A 22,145-nucleotide genomic window follows, 5' to 3' on the forward strand; every position below is an offset into this window, starting at 1 on the left:
TTCCACAAGCCAGAAAGAGACATCAGCATCGTCTCTGTCGTCACTTTCCGTACCTGATGATGAATTTTCCCACTAATCGCTATTGCTCAGTTCTCCAAGTAACTCAGTTTCACTGTCGCTGTTTTTCAGTTTGTCTAAAAGCGCTTTTGCGCAAAAAAAAAGAAGCCATGGTCTTTCAAAATTTTCCAGGCACAAAGCAATCATGTCATTTAGTGTTTTTACACTTTTGAATTTGCCGCTGACTCCACCCCCCAGCATCACAACACTCACAGGGGAGGGAACCGGAAGGCAAGTGCCGGCAATCAGCTGTGCACAGAGCGGGGAGAGTGTGAGGATGGCGGGGGAGGACAGCGGGGAAGCGCAGGGAAGGTGAGTAACATTCTGAGGTAATCCTGAGTGTGGCTCAAGGTTACCGCTTTTGGAACTGAAAGTTAACCCTGAGCCACACTCGGGAATACCGCCAGGGAGGTTAAGGAAATATTGCCCACTAAATCCATGGTGCCCAACTTGGGGCCCCTTAGCACTTTATGTGTTGCTCTCAGGGCCCCTGCAGACACTTATCTGTGTTTCCTTATTTCCCTTTTATAGCAGTGATGTCTAGCAGTCTCATGTAATGAGTCTCCAGTATATTACTGTCTCTTGAAGCATGTATCAACAACAACAATATCATGTTTACAGACAGAAGTCTCCTGCAGCAAGTCTGCAATAAATGACCGTCTCCTATATCACATCTGCAGTCTTTGGCCATCTCTTGTATCGGGTTTGCAGGTTTTGATCATCTCTTGTATCAGGTTTGCAGTCTTTGAACATCTCTTGTTTTAGGTTTGCAGTCTCTGGCCATCTCTTGTACCTTTACCATAGTTTCTAACCATGTCTTGTGTCATGTCTATAGTCTCTGATCATCTCTCTTGTATCATGTCCACAGTTTCTATCATGCCTGCAGCCTCTGAACACCTCTTGTGGCATGTCTCTGATCGTCTTTTGGATCGTGTCCATAGTCTCTGATCAACTTTTGTGGCATGTCTGCAGTCTGATCGTCTTTTGTATCATGTCCAGAGTTTTGGATCATCTCTTGCATCATGTCTATTGTCTCTGACCATATTTTGTATCATATTCTCAGTCTTTGATCATCTCTTGTATTATTCCTATTTCCTTTGACTACATCCTGTTGGTGTCTGCTTTCAGAGACTGATTATTCACTACATTTTATGTGTGTCCCTTTGGTAATGTTGGGGGCTGCACATGAGGCCTCCGATATTAAGAAAGTTGACCCTCACTGTACTAAAAGATGATCTGCTCCTCCCTACCTTTTATATGTCTTTGGTCCAGGGCCCTGTGCTCATGAGTGTCATGCACAGCATAATTTGCATGCTAAAAGGTCTGTGGGCACAAGTCCTAACACAACGCCACCCAACAGTTCTATTTCAAGAAAAAAAAAATGATGCAGCCAAAAACAATGCTCTAGAAAAGCAAGAGTGATGCCTCCAGGATTTAAGTACTTCCACATAGAATTTGGAAATGTGCCTAACAGCACAGCAAGTTTTAATTCTCTGAGATCATTACAAGCTCAAAGGGAGTGCTGTTTAAACAGAATTTTCAGCTGGAGGTGAATGACAGCCTGGAAATGAATTTTTGCGTTGTGCGTATCCTTTTGTGCTGCTTTCCTTCTGAAGGTGAGGTTACAAAGAGTTCAAACCTAATCACCCAGCTTCGTTTATTACGTTTCCCTTGCATAGTAAATTCCCAGGTAATGTTTATTTCTAATTGGCTCTTCGTCCTTATCCACACTGTGCCTTTGTAAAAAAAACGCTGTGTAATAACGGAGATTGCAGACAGTCATTTATAGCACAAGGCTTTATCAAAGTGGTTAGCCATTGGATAGAGCTGCTGTGGGCACCACTCAAATTAATAGCGCTACAATAGAGACGATTACAGGAGGAAAATGGGAACCACATTTTCTAAAAAGCTAGCTGATGTCCATGTCATATTCTTCCTCTTGACAAGTTCCACAGCACACTGTCCTCATTTCCCCCTATAGAACATTAAAATGAGGATTATCATGCTGTACTGCGGCATATGAAAGATATGTAACATAATACACATCAAACACCCAACTAATATCATAACTCCAACTGTAAAGGCACACTAATTAGTGCTAGTGATGCTTCATCTTAAGATACATCAAGTAGCCTGCAGCTTGTTATATAAAACACATATAAAATAATAGCTTGTGCATTACTTAGCAGAACAATAGCTAATTCTCCCGCAGTCAGTAATGGTTGTTGGAGTTCACTGAACGAACATAAGCAATCTGCACTAGAGACAGTTTTGAAACTGAAATTGAACTATGTTTAAAAAGGAAAAAAAAATAATGTTTGTGGCCCCCACAGCCACTGTTACTGTTCCCTCCCTCATGTGCTATAAATCTGGTAATCTGATGCTAAAATCCGATTTTTTATTTTTCCTCCATGCATCATCTCCCCTGCTCCCTACCCCATTTCTATTCATTTGAGTTTTCCATAACATTTGGGGTACAGCGTAAGTGCTTGCCAGTGGTAATAAATGTTGTGTCTCCTGTACAGGTCTAATTGGTATTTGGTACCCCTACAAGATGCATCAGCAATATAGGAGGTTCTGGTTCCAGGCCACCGTCCACTCTGTTTACAATTCTTCTTGTCATGTGGGGCCCTGTGCCTCAATGTAGGCAAATTGTCTGCCCCTGGCTTACCAGGGTACCTAGGGCTTTCATTGTTGCTATTGGGTGATTATGTACCCAAAGCACTGGTGTGTCACAAAAACATAGGTAGCAGGAGATGTCATAAATAGTGACAAATTAGACTGCTTGAAGTAAAAAAGAAACAGCAGACTTTACCGGTCCCAGAAAGCAACGCTCAGGCATTGATATAAAAAATACATTTTTATTTACAAAGTTTTAAAAAACATCATAAAAACATTAAAAGAGTAATACAGCAGTGAATCTTTGCTGTAAGTTCCAAGAGGTCGACGTGTCTTGATAGCAAACAACATTGGCCTATCCAAAAGAGAAAACAAGCAAAATAATTAGTATTCAGCACATAGCGGGAAATCATCATTTGTGCAAACATACTGTGCCCACCAAATCAATTCACATGTCACCCCAAGAGTGCAAAGCAAGGATGGTGGTACTATATTCAGCTAACAGAGTCCTCAAAAAATGTATTGAATATATAGTCGTGGACACTTGCTTTGCGTCGAATATAGTACCACCATCCTTGCGTTGCACTCTTGGGGTGACATGTGAGTTGCTTTAGTATGTTTGCATAAATTATGATTTCTCGCTATGTGCTAAATACTGATTATTTCGCTTTTTTTCTCTTTTTTTATAGGCCAATGTTCTTTGCTATCCTCTTAGATTGTAAGCTCTAACGAGCAGGGCCCTCTGATTCCTACTGTATTAAAGTGTATTGTATTTGTACTGTCTACCCTCAAGTTGTAAAGCGTTGCGTAAACTGTCTGCGCTTTATAAATCCTATATAATAATAATAATATCAAGACAATGAGGTCCTGAGGAAGTGATATAGCAAGGATCCACTGCTGTAGTTCTATTATTTAGTTTGTATCATCCAATTAGTGTACTCTTTTCATGTTTTTATGATGTTTTTAATACTTTGCAATAAAAATGTTTTTTATATAAATGCCTGACAGTTCCTTTCTGGTATCAGTAAAGTCCGCTAGGTTCTGTATTTTTTTTGGTAGCTGAAATACATACACAGGGGTGTTTTACCTTTCAAAAATATAATGATTTTGAAGGCCCAACTTCCGTTGGCTTCACGCTCTCCTCCTCCATTGAAACCCCCACTAGTATTTTATTCTTGTTTTTACGTACTTTTTCCTGACATATTCCTCTTCATTCTCCCCCTGGCAGTGGGCAGTTCTGGACAATGCATAGTATGGCACTGTTCATTACATCAATAAACTATCAGAGCGCATTAACAAGTGGGACACACTTACCCGCTCCTCTGAAAAGAGATCTATGGTGGCTCACTCTTAAGTAGATGTTAAACAGGCCTTCAGGAAGTGATATGTTGCCTCCTCGCTTCCTGTTTTAACCTTCAAAATGCCCCACCACACACTGCATTCCTGTACATTGGTCAGGGGTGGGAGGTAAAACCATGACCCCCTTCACTCGCAGTCTTTCCTCAGCCTTCTGGATTGGGTGGACTGGACTGGGTGTCATGTGACCTGGAGGATTGAGGACATTTTGTGTAGCATAGAGCACGTTGAGGGACAGCTCCAGTTAGAATAGCTTCAGCTATTTTTTTAAATATTTTATTTTAATGCGAGAATGCGATTAACAATAAAAGTGGATGCAACATTTGGCCAATAAAATAATACAAGGATGAGACTGTACAGTGTGTTGAGATAGTTTAAACACAGACTAGCAGTATTGGGTCAAAGGATAAACATAGTTTCAGCTATTGAAGGCAATTATTGTAGTCTCTTGGAAGTAAAAAAAAAAAATGTGCTCAGATTTGGGTTTTACTGTAAGCTTGGTATACACCACTAGTTTTCAAAAAAAAAAAAACAGCCCTGGTCTATCCAATGTTACTGCAGCATCTCCCCCGCTGTTCTTTTGTGTTCTGACAGGGGGGGCGGCTTCCCCACCAGAACACGCCAGTCAGCGATCTCAGCCATTCGCTGGGAGCACTGATTGGGAGCTATTTAGCTGCTGGTTTTCCAGCATGCTCGTCCAACAGAAGTCGACCAAATGGCCGGCTTCTATTGGACCGGCTGCCATACACACAGGCCAAATGTCGGGCGGTTTTTATTGAACCAGTCGATGACACCCAACATATGGCCCAAGTGTACTAGGCTTTAGGCTCACCTTGTCATAAAAGCAATCCTGTAAAATATCATACCCAAGTACCCAAGTACTCAACCTATGCAGCATTAGTATAGCCTATCATGCAGGAGACATATCCCCAAATGCACTCGTTCTAGGTTCTTTACTGTCTCTCACAGACATTGATACATCATGTATTGGTACTAGTAGCAAGTGTCTCATAACCACCATTCACAAAACCAGTCATGGAAGTTTAAATCTGATTGCTGATACAGCTAACAAAGAGAGAGAGTAAATTACACAGCAAGGGCCTTGGGAAGTAGATTCGCCCAACATGCAAGGTGCTCTGTGAAATCCATCTTGAATTGATAACAGAGACTTTCTGACTTTTGCATAAATGCTTTGTGTTTTTTGGGGCTATCACTAGCAATTCATTGATTGATTTCACTGCCAGGAATAGCTCTTTAGCTTGTTTTGCAGCATATGTCATATCCTTAGGGAACCGCTCCAATTTCTAATGCACCACTACATATTTTCAATTACAGGAGCCATTAGCTACCAAATAGAATCTCATATTTTGTTTTTCTTCATTTTTTCATGAAAAATGATAACATTTAATATAGAAATAGAATGAAGTCACTATAGCAACATGAAGAACAAATTTATTGATCAACTTAAAAATGCAGTGAGCCAGCAAAAAAAAAAAATAACCAACCAGTGGTCATCATTTTCAAGTACAATATTTATATTTTTATCTGTTTCGAGCATGAATAGAACAAAAGAGAAATGCAATACATTCTGAAAGAACTCCGTCACTTGATAAACACAATATATAATGATACATAATATACTGTAGTCAAGGAGGAAAAAAATATCCCACGTCAATGCATACATAAATATAAATATATACATTACAGAATCACTATCTCTTGGTTATAACAATATTGTGGCATTATAGGTTTCCCAGAAGTAAAAGAAGTAAGCTGTGGTAACCAGATTTAGATAAAGAAAGTACCTTTACTGCAGTATTTTCCGCACATTATAAGGGGGGGGCATGCTTACCTGTTAACAATAAATGCTCATTTCTGAAAACCAGTTCATTTGTTTTTCTGACATACATGGACAATAGGATTACTTTATTTTTGATTGGCTTTATTGGAAAGTAGGTGTTTTGTTGTTGTTTAAAGTCAACCATGGATTTGTGGAAATGTCACATAAATCACTGGGTAAAGTAGAAAAATTTCAAAACACAACTGGGTAACTTCAACTTGTCCAAAACCATTCTGTTCAGCCTTCTAGATCTAACGGGGTTGATTTGTTGATTTACCAAAGGCAAATAGACTGTGCACTTTGCAAAGTTTCTCCAGAGCTTAGTAAATGAGCAGAAGCTCTGCTGACTTCCATCATCCAATCACGTGCAAGCAGAAATGCTGTTTTTTTTATTTTCCTTGGATGTGATTGGGTATTCTTTGTAAAGCGAAACTTTACCTCATTTACTAAGTTCTGGAGCAACTGCAACTGCAAAGTGCACAGTCTATTTGCCTTTAGTAAATCAACCCTAATGTGTCCCTCTGTAGCCATGGAACATCTATAACCGAAACCTTTCAGAAACAAATCATACATGGCTACACAGCCACAGCCTGCCTTTCCATGATGAGATAAAAGCTGAACTCTGCGTCATGTGTACACAGTGCTAGGCATCCACATATATTTTTGATGCCACTGTTTGTACCGAAGTTTGCAAAATCATTCATCAGAACATTCTTTCTTGCCATCAAGTCAACTATCTACATACGAAGGCCATTCAAATTTCATCCAGACCTGCTATTTGAATGGAATCCCAAATGTATTAAACATGTTTCATTACAATATGTACAATTTTTTCTGAACAAAAAGCGTACTCACAGTTATCATTTACTTTCACTGTAGAAAAAATGCTCAATCTCCTTCAAATTTTCTCGTCACTACAGTCCAAAACAAACTTCGATTAGAAACCATTAGGCCATTAGATAAACAAACACTTGTTATGAAAGTAAAAATTTGGGAACAAAATTTTACTGCCATATGGTCAGCTTTACTATTTGGAGAAAGCAAAGTCATATGTGCCAGCACGAAACTGTGAAGCAACAGAACCATGGTGGAGGACTTCTAATGGCAGACCTTGGAGGTTTGTTATCACTGAGTGAGCAACAAACGTCAACAGCAAGATGTCAGGACATTTTTCGGATCTAAAGTACCCAAAAAGGCTTATGCAATGTGAAAATAGTCCAAATTAGAACAGTAAATGCAGACAATAAGTGAATAAACATAGGTAAAATATGAACCTCTCCTTGGTCCCACATGTGTTTCTCCAGCACCTCGCTATTCTGATCTTATTTTGGAAATATCTGTAATTTGGTGCCTGACAGGCAGGTAAAAGGTGAAAAGAATAGGATTAGGATTCCCATCATCATGTTGATGGCGTTACTGTTAAAGAATCCAAAGAAAATGGGCACAACTCACTCAATTCTCATCCTGCCAGTGAAAGTAAGGTTATCAAAGGAAAAGCTACAGAACAAAATATGTGAACCAACATTGCTGAGATATCTTTTGAAAATGCTCGTTGCTTCACTCTTTTTAGCTTCATTTCCAAGTAAAGCATTTGCAACAATTGTGCAGAACAGAAATCAACTTCATTTTACTTCATTTCTGCATTCCTGTAAAAGATACGTAAAGCAGAAGATGTTATGACCAGGGAAAGACAGACTACTAGCATTTTCAGAAGGTAGGTCAGATGTCCATTTAAGCTTGTCTATAACCAATTATCTTTTTATTTTTTATTTATTTATTTATTTATTTTTTTTTTTACATAGTGTGGTGAAGGATTAGAATCCTGTCTGTTTTTTTGTTTTGTTTTTCTTCTTTCCTGGGCCCTGCTGGGGAGATTTCTGTTTGTCCTGGTGACAAACCCAAAGTGATGGTATTTCGCGAAGTAATGGGGATTCCAAAATTTTTTTTGTGTCACTAAAATAGGAAGTAAGTGGAAACCTTCCAATAGCGACACCTGTTATAATGGGAGCTGTCTAGGAAAGGATTTCCTTCACTTTGGAGAGGTTTCCTGTTACTTACAGCTGTGCTTCTAGCAGGAAGTTAAGGAAGAATTCACTAAAATATATTGTATGTAGTATTTGGGTCAGGTGACACATTTTTCCCAAATATTGCATGTGATATTGAAAATGTAAATTCACTATCTCTTTATGCAGTATTTTTTAGCAAAAAAAACTCATAAAACAGAGCTAAACTCAATTCAGTAGGAATTGAAGAAATGTAAAAATATAATAGCCAATTTGGAGTAGTCTATACCTTTTTGGATCAGTAGTTTCTCAACAGTAATGTTTCGAAAACCAAAAGGTGGATAAACACAGTCTAATTTAGTGGGAATATTTAAATTTTCACAAATATCTTCGGAGATATCTTTTTGCAAGACAGAATCGGATTAGGAATAGAAAAGTATTCTTCCAAAAGTGTGGAACTTGCGCTGCTAGGAGAGAGGTGTCATCAATTTGAAGGTTTGGCAGATGGACACCAAATTGAGGCTTTGAAGAACATCAGAGGATGACAATGGGGGAGAATTACTAAAACTGGAGCACAGAGAATCTGACATAGATATGCATATTAACCAATCAGCTACCGGGTGTTATTGTCAAAGTTTTATTGAACAAACTGACTTAAGAAGCTAATTGGTTAACATAAACAGCTGCATGAGAATCTTTGGGTTACAGTTTTATGAAATCTCACCCAATTGTTATTCTTTAGCAAGAAGAAACAGACTGGAATTTGCCAAATATCACAGCAAAAATGACTTTAAAGTGTAACTTATGGCAAAACTTTATTTTTTTATTTTTATTTTGGATACATTAACCACTTGCCGACCGCCGCACGACTATCTACGTCGGCGGTCAGCCCCTCACAGGCAAACTAACGTAGGGCTACGTTGCTTGCTTGTGAGGGTCTAGGGAGCGAGCGCGCGCCCCCCGGGGCGCGCTCCCGCTCCCGCGTGGTCACGGACCCCCCCGCGCGTGTGACCAGCGGACCTGATGTCCGCCGGTCACTCGGCGATCGGCGGGGGAGAGGGAGAATGTCAGGCAGCTTGTGTAAACAAACTGCCTGTCATTCTCCTCGCTGCAAAGACACTGATAAAACGGATCTGGTATGTAGATGACACTGTACGTTGATCAGTGTCCTTACAGCTAGAGCCACAGCCAATCACAGTAGAAACCACGCCCCTAGGGACACACACAGCCCCTCCCTTCCAAATAAAGTTAACCCCTTCACTACCAGTGTATTTTTACAGTAACAGTGCATATGTATAGCACTGATTACTGTAGAAATGTCACTGGTAACCCCAAAAGTGTCAAAAATGTCAGTCAAGGGTCCGATCTGTCCGCCGCAATGTCGCAGTACCGCAAAAAAAATCGCAGATCGCCGCCATTACGCGTTAAAAAAAAAAACAACAAAAATGACAAAAATCTTTCCCTTTGTTAGTAAACGCGATAACTTTTGCGCAAACCAATCAAAATACGCTTTTTGCGATTTTTTTTTTACCAAACATAGGTAGCATAAAATAAATTGGCCGAAAATTTTTAAAAATTTTGATTTTTACATTTTTTTTTGGGGGAATTTCATATAAAAAAATGTGAAAAATATTGCTATTTTTGCAAAATTGACGCTCTTTTTTTGTTTATAGCGTGTGATCAAAAAATCGCACAGGTGATCAAATACCACCAAAAGAAAGCTCTGTTTGTGGGAAAAAAAGGACGTCAAATTCGTTTAGGTACAGCGTCGCACGACCGCGCAATTGTGCGTTAAATTCACGCAGTGCCGAATCGCAAAATACCCCCTGGTCGGAATGGGGGTAAAATCTTCCGGGGCTTAAGTGGTTAAGGAAGGGTCAGAACCCCCGTTAGCTTTTTTTTTTCTTTTTAATGCAGCTGTGTCCCATTGGGGAGATTTTCCCTCCATTAGTGTACCAATGTCAACCCAAAAGTGGGATTTTCTTTCACTTTCAATGATAAGGAAAAACAGTAGAAATAGAGAGGGGGGATCTCTCTAACAGGGGGCACAAACAGCAATAAAAACTGACAAGTGTTTTGATCCTTCTCCGCTGTATTAATCCCAGTGGATATGATGTCATGTGATAAAATATCGATTGCTTTCATGAGATACATACTGCAAATTCCAATTAAATAAATCATGCCTTATTTTATGAGCGTTTATTTTTAGTTATTGGCAAAAAAAAATTTGAAAAACGCAATGAGGTATTTTACCGTGGATCTTAAAGCGATACATACTGGTTCATTAATGTAATCTGATGTCCCTAAAAAAAAAAAAAAAACAGAGATGGCAATAACAATCTGTTTAGCCATTCTCTACGTTATTCGAAACTATGAAAAAAACGGTTTGGCTATACATCAATTTACAACTTGGTACAACTGGGTAAATACAGGCTAGGGTAGAATCTTGCAAATTGTTTATAAATTGGTTGTAAAGGCTGAAGGTGTTTTTTACCTTCAGTGTGCAGCCCCTCAGCCCCCCTAAAACTTACCTAAGCCTCTTGGTGGTAGGTTGACTTGATTAGTGGAATGTTTTTGTTGCCAAAGCTAGCAGAAAAAGCCACAAAACAAAATTTGAGCTTAGAATATGTATTATATACATACAGTATATATATATATATATATATATATGCATATGCATATACATATACATATATATATATATATATACATATATATATATATATATATATATATATACTGTATATGCAAAGGACATTTCATGTGTATGAATTGAATAGTTGAAATAAGTCACAGTAGGAACACTAGATTATAGAGAACTGGTGGATTTAATACTGGACTAGGAAAAAAAAAATCATAATATAGGAAGTCGTATTTAACAAATTAAGTTTACGGCTTCTTCCCTGCCATATCCCTATTGAACAAATGGTGTAAACAATCAAGGTCAGCCATAGAAAAATGTATGTGAACCTTTTGGATAACATCCTACAAAGAGAGTAATTAGGCAGGTATTCAAATCTATGGGTCTGCTACTCCATTCAATCCAGGTGTGGGTTTGATGCATTGCACCATCTATAAAATCACAGAATTGTGGCAACCTGCTTTTTAAAGCATTGTTATGAAGTGCATTATGCCCTGATGGAAAGAGATTTCAGAGGACTTCAGAAGAATAGTTGTTAGGAATCATAAAACTAAAAAGAGTAATAAAGGATTGTGAAAGGTTTGAAGATTAGTTATGCTGGTAGTATATAAATGGAGCAAATTTAGCACCAGCGCTTCGATCCCCAGGATAAAGCATTCTACAGATATCAGTCAAAATGTATACTTCTCAAAAAGATAAAGTAAACCTATATGTAATTTTACAATTCTGCATTAATGCAATTCTGACGTATTACAATAAAGACAGTATATTTTTCTAAATGCACCTTACTATTAGTATACAAAGTCCATGAGGGCCACCTAGGTGACAATGCCTAGGCATAGTCTCTCAAGGTTTGCCTGAGAAAGGCATGCTGGGGGAAGTATTTCATTTAATTAAATTAATGTCTAACTCTGTATCATATGTACACAATATTACTGTTGTTAAAAAACAAAGCCCTACATGCCAACCTCTGTAGCTGCAGGCATTTTGAAGAAATTCACAACAGCACAGATACCTTGACTGCTTTACCTTTTTTTCCTATGGAGGGCATAATCTTGGCAAGTGCTTCTGAACTGACTGAAATCTAAATTCAGTCTTTGTTGTAATATTTGAGAATAAGCAAGATCACAGGTCATGCAACTAGAGAGGTCAGTAATGGCTTGTTTTAAAGCTCTTTTATTACTAGTTAGGCATGTGTATTAGCCTTGACACAGATGCATGTAAGCCCTCATTCAAAGGGTTCTCCAAGGTTGATTTAGTTAAACATAGGAAAGATTGCGTTGTGTGCATAGATTTTTTGTGAACACAGATGAACAGATTGCACCTAAATGCATGCAAACCCACAGTGTTAATTGTAATATTTAAAATCATTAAATGCATTTAGATTCATTTAGAAATGCATCTAAATGCATTCCCGATGTCAATAAAGGTCTTCTTACATCTATCCAATTACCTTGCAGTAGTCTAGGGGTTGATTTACTAAAGACAAATGGGCTGTTCTCTTTGCAAGGGGATTTTCCATAGAGCTTAGTGAATGAGGTGACGCTCTGCTAACTTTATTCATCCAATAATGTGCAAGCAAAAATGCTGTTTTTTTTTTTTCTTTGCTTATGATTGGGTATTCTTTGCAAAGTAAACTTCCACACCATTTATTTATCTCTGTTGAAAATTCCCTCCTGCAAAATGTAACTTCCCTTGCAAAGCAAACAGCCTATTTGCCTTTAGTAAATTGACCCCTTAATGTCAATAATGTGTTACCACATACATTTTCACATATACATGCATAAAGTACATATTTGTATGTACATTAGCACATATTTTTGTTAATACATTGTAAAAACGGCGTGGAAAACTGTCTATTAAGGCTTTGCAGGCATGACACATGCATGCTATGAAGAAGTTTAAAATTGTAGCCAAGAACACTGCAAGCAAAGTTTTTACAAACATACTACATTGATGTGAACAGTTTTCCATACCGGTACATGTGGTTTCTGCAATAAATGCATAGCTGTGCATGGGCACTTGGTAATGATGGGGCCCCCAGCGATCTAACAGACATAAAGTACATACACAAGAATTTTAAATAACTAGGAGCGGTCATTTCTCTTCCTTCGAATGTTAGATCTCAGCAAATGAAAAAACTTTCCCCTAATGAACCAGTTGATGTTTTCCATGTGTATTAGCTGTCAGTATTTATCATGCAGTGGTGGGGGAGGCACAGACACAGCAAAGCTTCCATTGACTCCCCACAGCAAAAAGCAGGACAATATCAGATCATTATTTTGATTGTCTGGTTTAGGAGGTTAAGTTGTTTGCATAATAATACCACTTCTAGGCGGAGAACCCAACCTTCCATTGAAGGATACACTGAATCTTTAAAGGAGTAAAGTAAGGGCTTATGAAAAAAAGCCCCACAAAGTCATCTTCATGCTGCAGCATCAGCATTGTGATGGAGCGCCAGGCTCGGGATGGGTGGATGCAGCTAACTCTGGTTCTTAGCTGGGTGTTGAGAGGTATGCAAGCTGTCAATGAGGGTGCTGGGTGCATAATAATACCACTTCTAGGCGGAGAACCCAACCTTCTATTGAAGGATACAGTGAATCTTAAAAGGAGTAAAGTAAGGGCTTATGAAAAAGCCCCACAAAGTCATCTTCATGCTGCAGCATCAGCATTTTGATGGAGTGCCAGGCTTGGGATGGGTGGATGCAGCTAGCTCTGATTTCTCAGCTGCGTGCTGAGAGGTACTGCAAGCTGTCAATGAGGCTGCTAGGGTGGATTAGGACAATATTGTCAGGATCCTTCCAAAGCCTAGAGCTGCTCTGCTCTGTCAGCTGATAGCAGGCTCTGGGTTACAGGAGAACAAAAATAAGTGTACTCATGTGACCCACAAGAGAAGTATGGTCAAAAAAGCTTTAGCCTTATTTTTCTTTTAAGCGACTTTTGAAGTTTGCAAGGGGATGTTCTTGACATGTCACCATATATAGCAACAGTATAAATTAGAAAAAAAAAAAGAATATATATATATATATATATATATATATATATATTTTTTTTTTTTTATAGTTAAAAGGAGTCCTTAAGCTCCAGTCATGTAACTTTGCCTAGGCTGATGATGTTATTAGTCTCCTGCAGGCAGGTGGAAGCTTTTCTCAGTGGTCTCCTTTCCCTTAGGGCTCAGATTGCAATATTGTCATTTTGTAGCAAATCACTGAGCTGTATCGGACATGTGTAAACACAGTTGAGAAAGGTACAGGTCCCAGTATTTGCATTGTTGTGCCATTACTAAACCCACATCTCAGTCCAGAAAGAAGATGTTGACCCTGGATAGTCCCTGAACAAGGATGTCTTTGTCCATTTCAAGCGAAAAGATTAAAACATTTTCATTGTGATCTCTGAGATGAGTAATGCTTTACCTAGCATGCAAAGTATATGTTATGCTAGGTTCACTACAAGCTGAGTTAAGGTTTGTGTATAGGTTTAAACAAACCAATTATCATAAGGGGATTCAGAGTTAGAGCTAATTAAATTATGCCCAATGGCCAGCTGAGCTGGTTCCTACAACACAGATAACCAGCAAAATTCTGCTTCCCACAAGCAGTGAGGTATTTTACTATAGGAGTAGAGCATGTTCACTTAAATTAAATGAAAATGTGTATGTAAGGATTGCTAGGCTGCAATATATTCAATTTTTGTTTCTGGGTTTAGATATTCTTTAATTTAGCTTAGTGAATAAGGTTAGCAAAGTGAAAATTCACTCTGCAAACTTAGCCATGTGTAAAGTGAACTTGAGCTACTCCTTTAGTAAAATACTGAATATTTAGATTTATCTGGCGTTCTCTTCTAAGACCCCTAAACATTGATGGTTTTGATTTTTCTCTGCGGCATCCTGACATATAAAAGAAAAGGAAGAAGGAAGAAGGATGCATTTTCTACAGTCCACGTGAACTTGAAGAGTAGTAGACCGTCATACATCTGATCATGCAGAATAGTGAGCAACCAGCACAATCATGTAGCTGTGGAAATCAAATATGTCAATGAATATATTTACACCAGTATAATCCTGACAGCTTCTAGACATAACTGATAACATAATCTACATAATCGCAATATTGTGCTACCTCGATTTGTGCTCCTTTATGATGGGAATTAAGTGGGAAAAAGCAATGTCATATGTGTTCTCAAGTGATTTATTTCTAACATAAACCATACAGGTATAAATACTGATAAGTACATCTTTTTATAAAATATGGACATAATCTATAGAGAGGAAAAACCATTTTATTATTTAATTGCCTATCATTCTGCTTGTGGGCCTACATAATACACAGCAGTGCATGAGAGCTATGCCTGAGCTGACAGAGCATGTAACTTTATATTTACTATGCTTTTTCTGCATTGCAGGGTAAAACAAACTGTTATATAGCAACATTTCAGATTTGCATAATTCCAAAATCTAAGCAAAATATACATTTGTGATACAAAGCATCCTCAGTTGACTTCTCAGAACTTTGCTTGTCCACTGCATTTCCACAAAATGTCTCATTAGCTGTTACTGGTCAGATGTTGTTTAGTGTAATAGATCTTTCCATATTATGTGACAGTTATGAGTACCCCAACACTGCAATTTGTCTTTATCTCAGGCTATGAAATTAAAGTACAGCTCCAGTCATTTTAAGAATAGACCAGGGAAGGGGTAAAAGCTCTGCCAGGTGTTTATTGCTGTGTCCCAGTTGGGTAGAACATTCATATCTTGGGTAAAGGATATGAGAGGAGATCTTCAGAGAACTTGGACAGCAGCAACAAAAAACTGAAGGTATAGATGGTATAAACTGGATCCACCTTTAGATCAGGTTTACATTGTGGAGTAGAACCTGCTTTGCAAAATGCAATAGCTTTAGTCAGGCAAACATAAAAGAAAAGCACCTAGAGCAAGATCCAGAAGTTTAGAAGAAACAAGGGCAACACATTAATGGTTTTTAGCGTATTGTTTATTTCATGATTACATTTTAGAGAGCAAAAAAAAGTGTCTCGGATGATTGCACGGTACTTCTTTTATCACGGTTGGAGATGCAGTTTAGGATAAAAAAAGGTGGACTTTTCAAAGCAGGCTTTCGCAACCTCTCCATAGCCCATTGCTGAGTCCTGCTTTGAAAGGAAGGAGCAACCTGCACCTACAATGTCATTGGAGGCTGCCATTTTTATTATTTAAACAGCATTTCAAGCCCTGATAAAGGCAGCACTGTACGATGAAATGTGTGACTTTTATTACCGTGGATTTTTAAAATGAAATAAACACTTCTGGTTTTGGTATGTAACTCCAATTTCTTCTAAATTCTAGCAATAAAACCCAAACAGGGCATCTAAACCTTCTCCACTCTATTCAAAAATGTGGCTGGAGTTCTAATTTAACTTTTCAGTGTAACACTAGAAAAACACTTTAATAAGTAAATATAACTCTTAACAAAATGTCATCTTCTATCTGGTTGTAAATGGTGTATGAATCTCTAAATATAACAAAGCCACCCCTCCCCCCCCCCTACATAGACTAAACTCAGTATGTGCTGAATAGAACAATATGGAACAATAAACACCAATTTTCTTATACCTGATAGCTAGATCTTTTCAGTACAGTATAACTCTTTGTACAAAACAGTAAAAACAAAACTATATCAAAATAATATGAAGTGCAACTATATGCAAAACGCTGCATACAAAACAGTTTCGATAGTTACCTGTGCAGGAAATTTAAGCATTTATAGATCTATATAAATATATCTAAAGTGTGCTGAAGCAGGAATGGTACATTTTAATTTTTAATGTGTTTTGGCTGTTGCATGTAGCTCAAATGAGAGCGTTTGTCTCTTTTCTTTTTTATATTAAAGAAAAAAAATATTTTACATGTTCCAATGACCACATGATAAACAAGCCATAAAGTTCCAACTGCGACTGTTCTACAACTCCCAAAGTACTAAGTAGATTTAGATCATCAGTAGGTAGCAGAAGGGCACTACTTCCACTCTAATCAAACCCAGTTTTTCTTTTTCTTTCCATATTTGGACATTTTTCACCCTCACTAACAACCGCTTTAATAAGTGTTGCCATATACAGTAATATCAATAACTACTTTCAACCTATTTGTAAGTACAGAAGAGAGCAACCTGTTTGGGGCCCCTTGATTGTCAAATATGTAATACATTCGACTTAGGACCACTCTTTTGTGTTTGGAGACCAAATGGTGACAGCCAGTGACACATGTGGCCTAATACAGGAAGGTGATGAGCACCAGGTTAGCAAATTAACTGGGTTTTCAAAAGCACCAAAAAGTATTGACAGCAGCTACCTAAATTATACATTCAGCCCTTGGAATGCCTGAACCAGTTGCTGATGGAACCTTAGGATGTATTAGTACAGAAACAACTGAAGGTACAAAGCATTGAAGAGTTGGTACTTATGAACACACAATAGCATGATCAGTGTTAAAGTGCTCTGTAAGTCCTGTAAAAGGTGGTTCTTCTTCTTGGAGGTGTTCCCCTGTGTTGATATTTTTGTCACCTTCAGCTGCACTTGTGTCTGCTTCCCTTCCATCGCTCGCAGCGTCATCATCTGTCAACCTTTCTTGAGAATGTTGAGTCTTATCAATATCTCCTTCTGTTTCTGCCTTCGTGGTTTCTGTGATCCCTTCAACTGTTGGTGGACAATTAGTATTGGTATCACAAATTACTGGTGATTCTTCAACTTCTTCTTTCTTCAGCTGGGCCACTACTTCATTGTGGAGGCCATCGCTCTGGTTATGATAGATGTTCCCATCTGTTTGGTGATTGATGTGTACCTGTACTGTGTCATCTATTTTCATTTGTTCTTCATTCTTCTTGTTTCTGTCTGATTCTTTGTCCTTAGAATTAACTTTTCCTTTCCCTTTTCTTGAGTGCTTGCTGTGCTTTTCATCTTTTGAAAATCTCCAATGAAACTGAAATGAGCAAGTAGACACATTTGTGTGAATTAATGAAGGAAAATTATCAAAGGAACGTTGAGAAATTCATTTAAAAGTGGTTAATTGGAAATTTGCAAATGCCATTGACCTGTGTCAAGGAATAATAATAATACAGGATACAATAGAAAATAACTAATAAGGGACTTTAAAGGGCACCAATATAGACATTTTGCTTAAACTTACACATTTATTTTTCATACAGGAAAAATATATACTTTAAAAAATATTCGAACATCAGACTGGCAAATCACATGACTTTATTAACCCTGCCCCTTCCCCTCCTGCAATATATCACCAATCATAATTTATACCAAAAGGTAATTTCAAAGTTGTCAATGCGTACAGTGAGCAGAAGCTTTCTCAATGTGTTTCGTAGGCATGTACTGTAAGGATATAATTGCCAGGATGATGCCATAGTAAAGGCAGCCAATATTAAAAAAACATATGATGATTACCCAAACAATATACAATCAACTGACGAGGACGAACCAATGGGCTCCAAGGGATGAAAGAAGAAATCAGAAAGGGCCATCAACTCATCAAAAAACCCATGGAGCTTAGTAGCCAATATATGGTCTTAATGATTCATGTGTACCCATACTCCACAGTGATGTCATTGGAAGGGTTAAATGTTGGCAAATTACTGCAGCCCACACCAGGATTATATCAGTGGCCCCACCATGGTGTTTCCACCATCATTAAAGACTCCCTGTATTGTGGACAGCTGAGCATTCCTCCAAGGGCATACACACCACATATAGTATGTATTTAAAATATAAAGGAGAGCAAATAGACAAAGTGCCTTTGTCCAGATCATGGAACTTTAACATGACCTCAAATATTATTTTTATTTTACAGTACACGCATTGTTCTTTGTATTACACAAGTAGTAATAGGTAATTTCCATGGCTCTTTCCAGGTCATGTGACACAAGCCAAAGCACTTTGCAAATACATATAATGACATTATAAATGTTATAGTATACAGGAGAGATGCTGCACAACTGCTGTCCAAATATTTCATATTTTATAGGGACTAGTAATGGAAGTGCTGGCTTTCGTAACCTCTATAAAATATAAAAATGATATGCAAAGCCAATGGTTTCTTGTGCCTGAAGCCTCCTTTTGGTCCAACCTAGGCAGCTCCTACAGTTTTAGGTTTATTATAGCTGCTGCCTTCCTTCAATTTAGTCATAATCAAAGTGGGTAGGGTCTGTTATATCTGAATGTTGGATACTGGGCATGCAATGAGTTTGTTGAGCCCTCGGTTATAACGTCACTATTTTCTATAGGATATGTTTTACAAGCTGTGTTAAACATAGTTTCACATTTTTAACATAAAACAGACCAAACATTTTTTTTTAAGGCACTACTCACCCAAAACATGAAAACATTTTAAGGGAATTGCAAATGTTAAAGTAGAACTATAGGCAAAACATTTATTTTCAGTTTGGCTAGAGCAAGAGAGGGTCACAACCCCCGTCAGATTTTTTATGCCATCTGTGTCCCATTACAGAAATTTCCTATCAATTCCTGTCTCATAGCCAAACAGGATGTGAGAGGAAATCTCTGCAAATTAGGGGAATTCCTTTGGGACCCCCAGGTCACCAGAACTAATGTCCCCATTGGAAGATTTCCCCTCTTTTACTTTTCTGGGGACAACTAAAAATGTTTGATTTTCTTTTACTTTCACTTTTAATGATAATAGTAAACAGGACAAATAGAGAGGGTGGATCTCCTCAGCCGGGGCACAGACATCAATAAAAGCTGACAGGGGTTCTAATCCCTCTGCACGCTATCCAAAACAAAAAGTTTTGCCTTTAGTTATACCTAAAAGTGGAGCTCCACCCAAAAGTGGAACTTCCGCTCATATGCTCCCCCCCCCCCCCCCCCCAGTGCCACATTTGGCACCTTTCAGGGGGAAGGGGGGAATGGGTACCTGTTTTTGACAGGTAATCTTCACCACTTCCAGGAGATAATGCCGCGGCGCCATCCATCGGAAGTTCTGCCCCCTCTTCCTTCCTTCGCCACTGGGAAAATTAGAAAGCGTAGCACGCTTCACACATGCACAGTAGGGAACCGGCTGTGAAGGTTTCCCTTACCTTGAATGGCGGCAGCAGCACCCGAGTGCCGATCCAAAAATCGGCTTCAGGTGCTGACATGGTGGGAACCATGGACAGGTAAGTCCTAATATTAAAAGTCAGCAGCTACAGTATTTGTAGCTGCTGACTTTTCATTTTTTCGTGGTGGGCGAAACTCCTCTTTATAGTGTAGTATAGTATAGTGCTACCCTGATAATATGCTTCACCAGCTATTTTATATTTTTTCTATTCACTTCTCCAAAACATGCTGCTTAAGCAGACAAATCAGCTCTGAATAATATGCAAATTTACTTTTTGTCACAAGTCAACAGCTAAAGCCCTCATTTCCATCAACTGCTCCCCTGGCTGCAGCAGCATGCAAAGAGCAGTGACGCATGAGTGTCACTGGATGGGCAGATCTGTCTATGATTTGTAGACTATCACTGCTTTATCAGCTTCATAAAACTGTTTAACAGTTCGCCGTCCTTGTTGTCGCCCTAAAGCATGTTACTCATATCACTTATGTTTCAAGGAAATTTTCCCAAAATTTTCATGCTTCAGCGACAGGTACACAAGATGTGTTTCATTGGTTCAAGGACACCACTTCCTTAGGTTCTGTGAAACTGCATCAATGTATGAACCCACGAAACGCATAGGTAGGGCAGGGACAAGGACGGCAAACTGCGAAACAATTTCATTGCTTTGTGATAATGTATGGGCCATTGTTGGCCAGAAGATTATGTATGGGGGTTCTTCAAAAAGTTTCCACTCTTTTTTTAACTCTATTAAATCTAAAAAAATGCAGAAGGATCTAATGATCAAATTTTTAGATGCATAAGAATATAAATATATGACGTTTTAACAATAGTCAATGTTTAATATATTATGAGGGTGCATTAAAAGTCCCATGTATTTTTGGCCTTTTATTGTTCATACTTTGAGAGATGCTTGGGCCGAACTGTGCAAGCTCAGCAACTTATATTTAGGGGGACTATGGAGAGAGTCATCAAAAGGGCAGTAGTAAGAAAGCCAAGGATTTAATTTTAAATCCTGTTCATTGTAAATTCAGGTCACTTTCAGTTCACTTCGGGAAAATGGACTACTTCTGTGTGGAAACAGCAGTTAAAAGAATTTTCTGTTTCAGCCTATATGCTCTATATTTACTCCCAGTACAATACCCATCATAAGTTAGGATTCCATTATCATCTTGCCACTACCCCGTTAAAAGCTAAAGATTGTGCAATTATTCATGATTAAAACTTTAATCATGAATAATTACAAACCATCTGGCAATGTTAAAAATTTGGTTTGATAAAGCCTTCTTTTTTTGCTTGAAAGGCATACTGTATTCTGCTTTTGTTTTCTCCATAGGGAACTAGTGTTTTGTGTGAGACTGAGAAAGTACTAGAAAGACAGTACATAAATTAATGAAGCTCTTTCTGGTTAATTATATATTGCAACATAAAGTAACACCTATGTCTACGTGTTTAGACTAAATGCAAATTACAAAAGCATGTATTCACTTAGTGTTAATAAATTCCTTCCAAGCTGCAGAGCAAGTGGGTAAATTGGTAACGAGGGAAGATGTTAACAAAAGCGCCACAATTAAACAAAATCGCACTGTAAAGTCCTAGATTACTAATGTGCGATACAGAAGAAACCCAGTTCTAAGAGGCTGACACTGTTATTGCCAAAGGTAAAATCTATTTAGTCTGCCACTGTCTGGCTGCATCAGGATTATCCACAAAGCAAAATTATTTGTAAAGTACCTGCATTAAAAGCCACAACAAACCAGTTTTCTGGCAAGTTCACATATAGGTTTGCTACTGGTATGCCATGGCCAGTATTAAAGTGAAAGTAAACTCTAACAGAATTACATTTCCTTTTCTGGAGCACAATGTATCATTAGAAAGGTAGGGGTGACCAGCGCTATGGAGTAAAGACCTTAGACAATGGTGAAGGTGTAAGCTGCCAACAACCAAACCCACAAGGGGTTAAAGTGTGAAATATGTATGAAAGGAGGTTGTAACGGCGCTACCTTAAAGTGAATAAGTGCTTATTGTATGTGCCAACTTAAAACAAAGTGCCAATAAAAATTGTGTCATAAAAAACCATTTAGTTTTAAAATAAAGTGCACTAGTGATTTGTGGTGTGACCAAGTTAGCTGATTAATAAACTGGGCCCATAAGGTGCAACTCAGTAAAGTGCAAGTGCTGTGCTGCATATACTAAACGAGTAAGAAATAATGGGTTCCCAATGTGCATTTATTTTGTGATAACAGTTGATAATGACAGAAAATAAGTTAAATTCATAAATGAAAAAATGCATAAAACAGTGAACATAAATTCATCCGTGCTGTGCGTGGAGTTTGTATTACCACTTAAGTGAAAAAGTGCCAAAATGAATGAGAGAAAGTAATGAATAAAAAATGGGGTTGCAATTCTGTTGTACATCCACTAGATGTCGCCCCTAAATATACGACCTGCGCTTGAGGAAAAAGATGGTCGGTTTCTTCCGGGGTTCTCCAGTGGGTCAAACCAGGCTTTTAGTACCTCAGG

General features: G+C 38.3%; 1 protein-coding gene across 1 annotated transcript in view; it reads right to left on the reverse strand.

The window, feature by feature from the left end:
• Positions 1 to 16,683: 16,683 nt before the first annotated feature.
• The window catches only part of RFTN1 (raftlin, lipid raft linker 1), a 488,302-nt gene continuing 482,840 nt past the window's right edge, over positions 16,684 to 22,145 (reverse strand). Inside the window, exon 10 of the mRNA XM_082259172.1 lies at positions 16,684 to 17,483. Within this exon, the coding sequence (XP_082115298.1) occupies positions 16,965 to 17,483 (519 nt within the window). The 3' untranslated portion in view covers positions 16,684 to 16,964. The remainder of the gene's footprint in view (positions 17,484 to 22,145) is intronic.

Source organism: Pelophylax lessonae (assembly GCF_965119305.1).
Source record: "Pelophylax lessonae genome assembly, chromosome: 5".
NCBI classification, from domain to species: domain Eukaryota; kingdom Metazoa; phylum Chordata; class Amphibia; order Anura; family Ranidae; genus Pelophylax; species Pelophylax lessonae.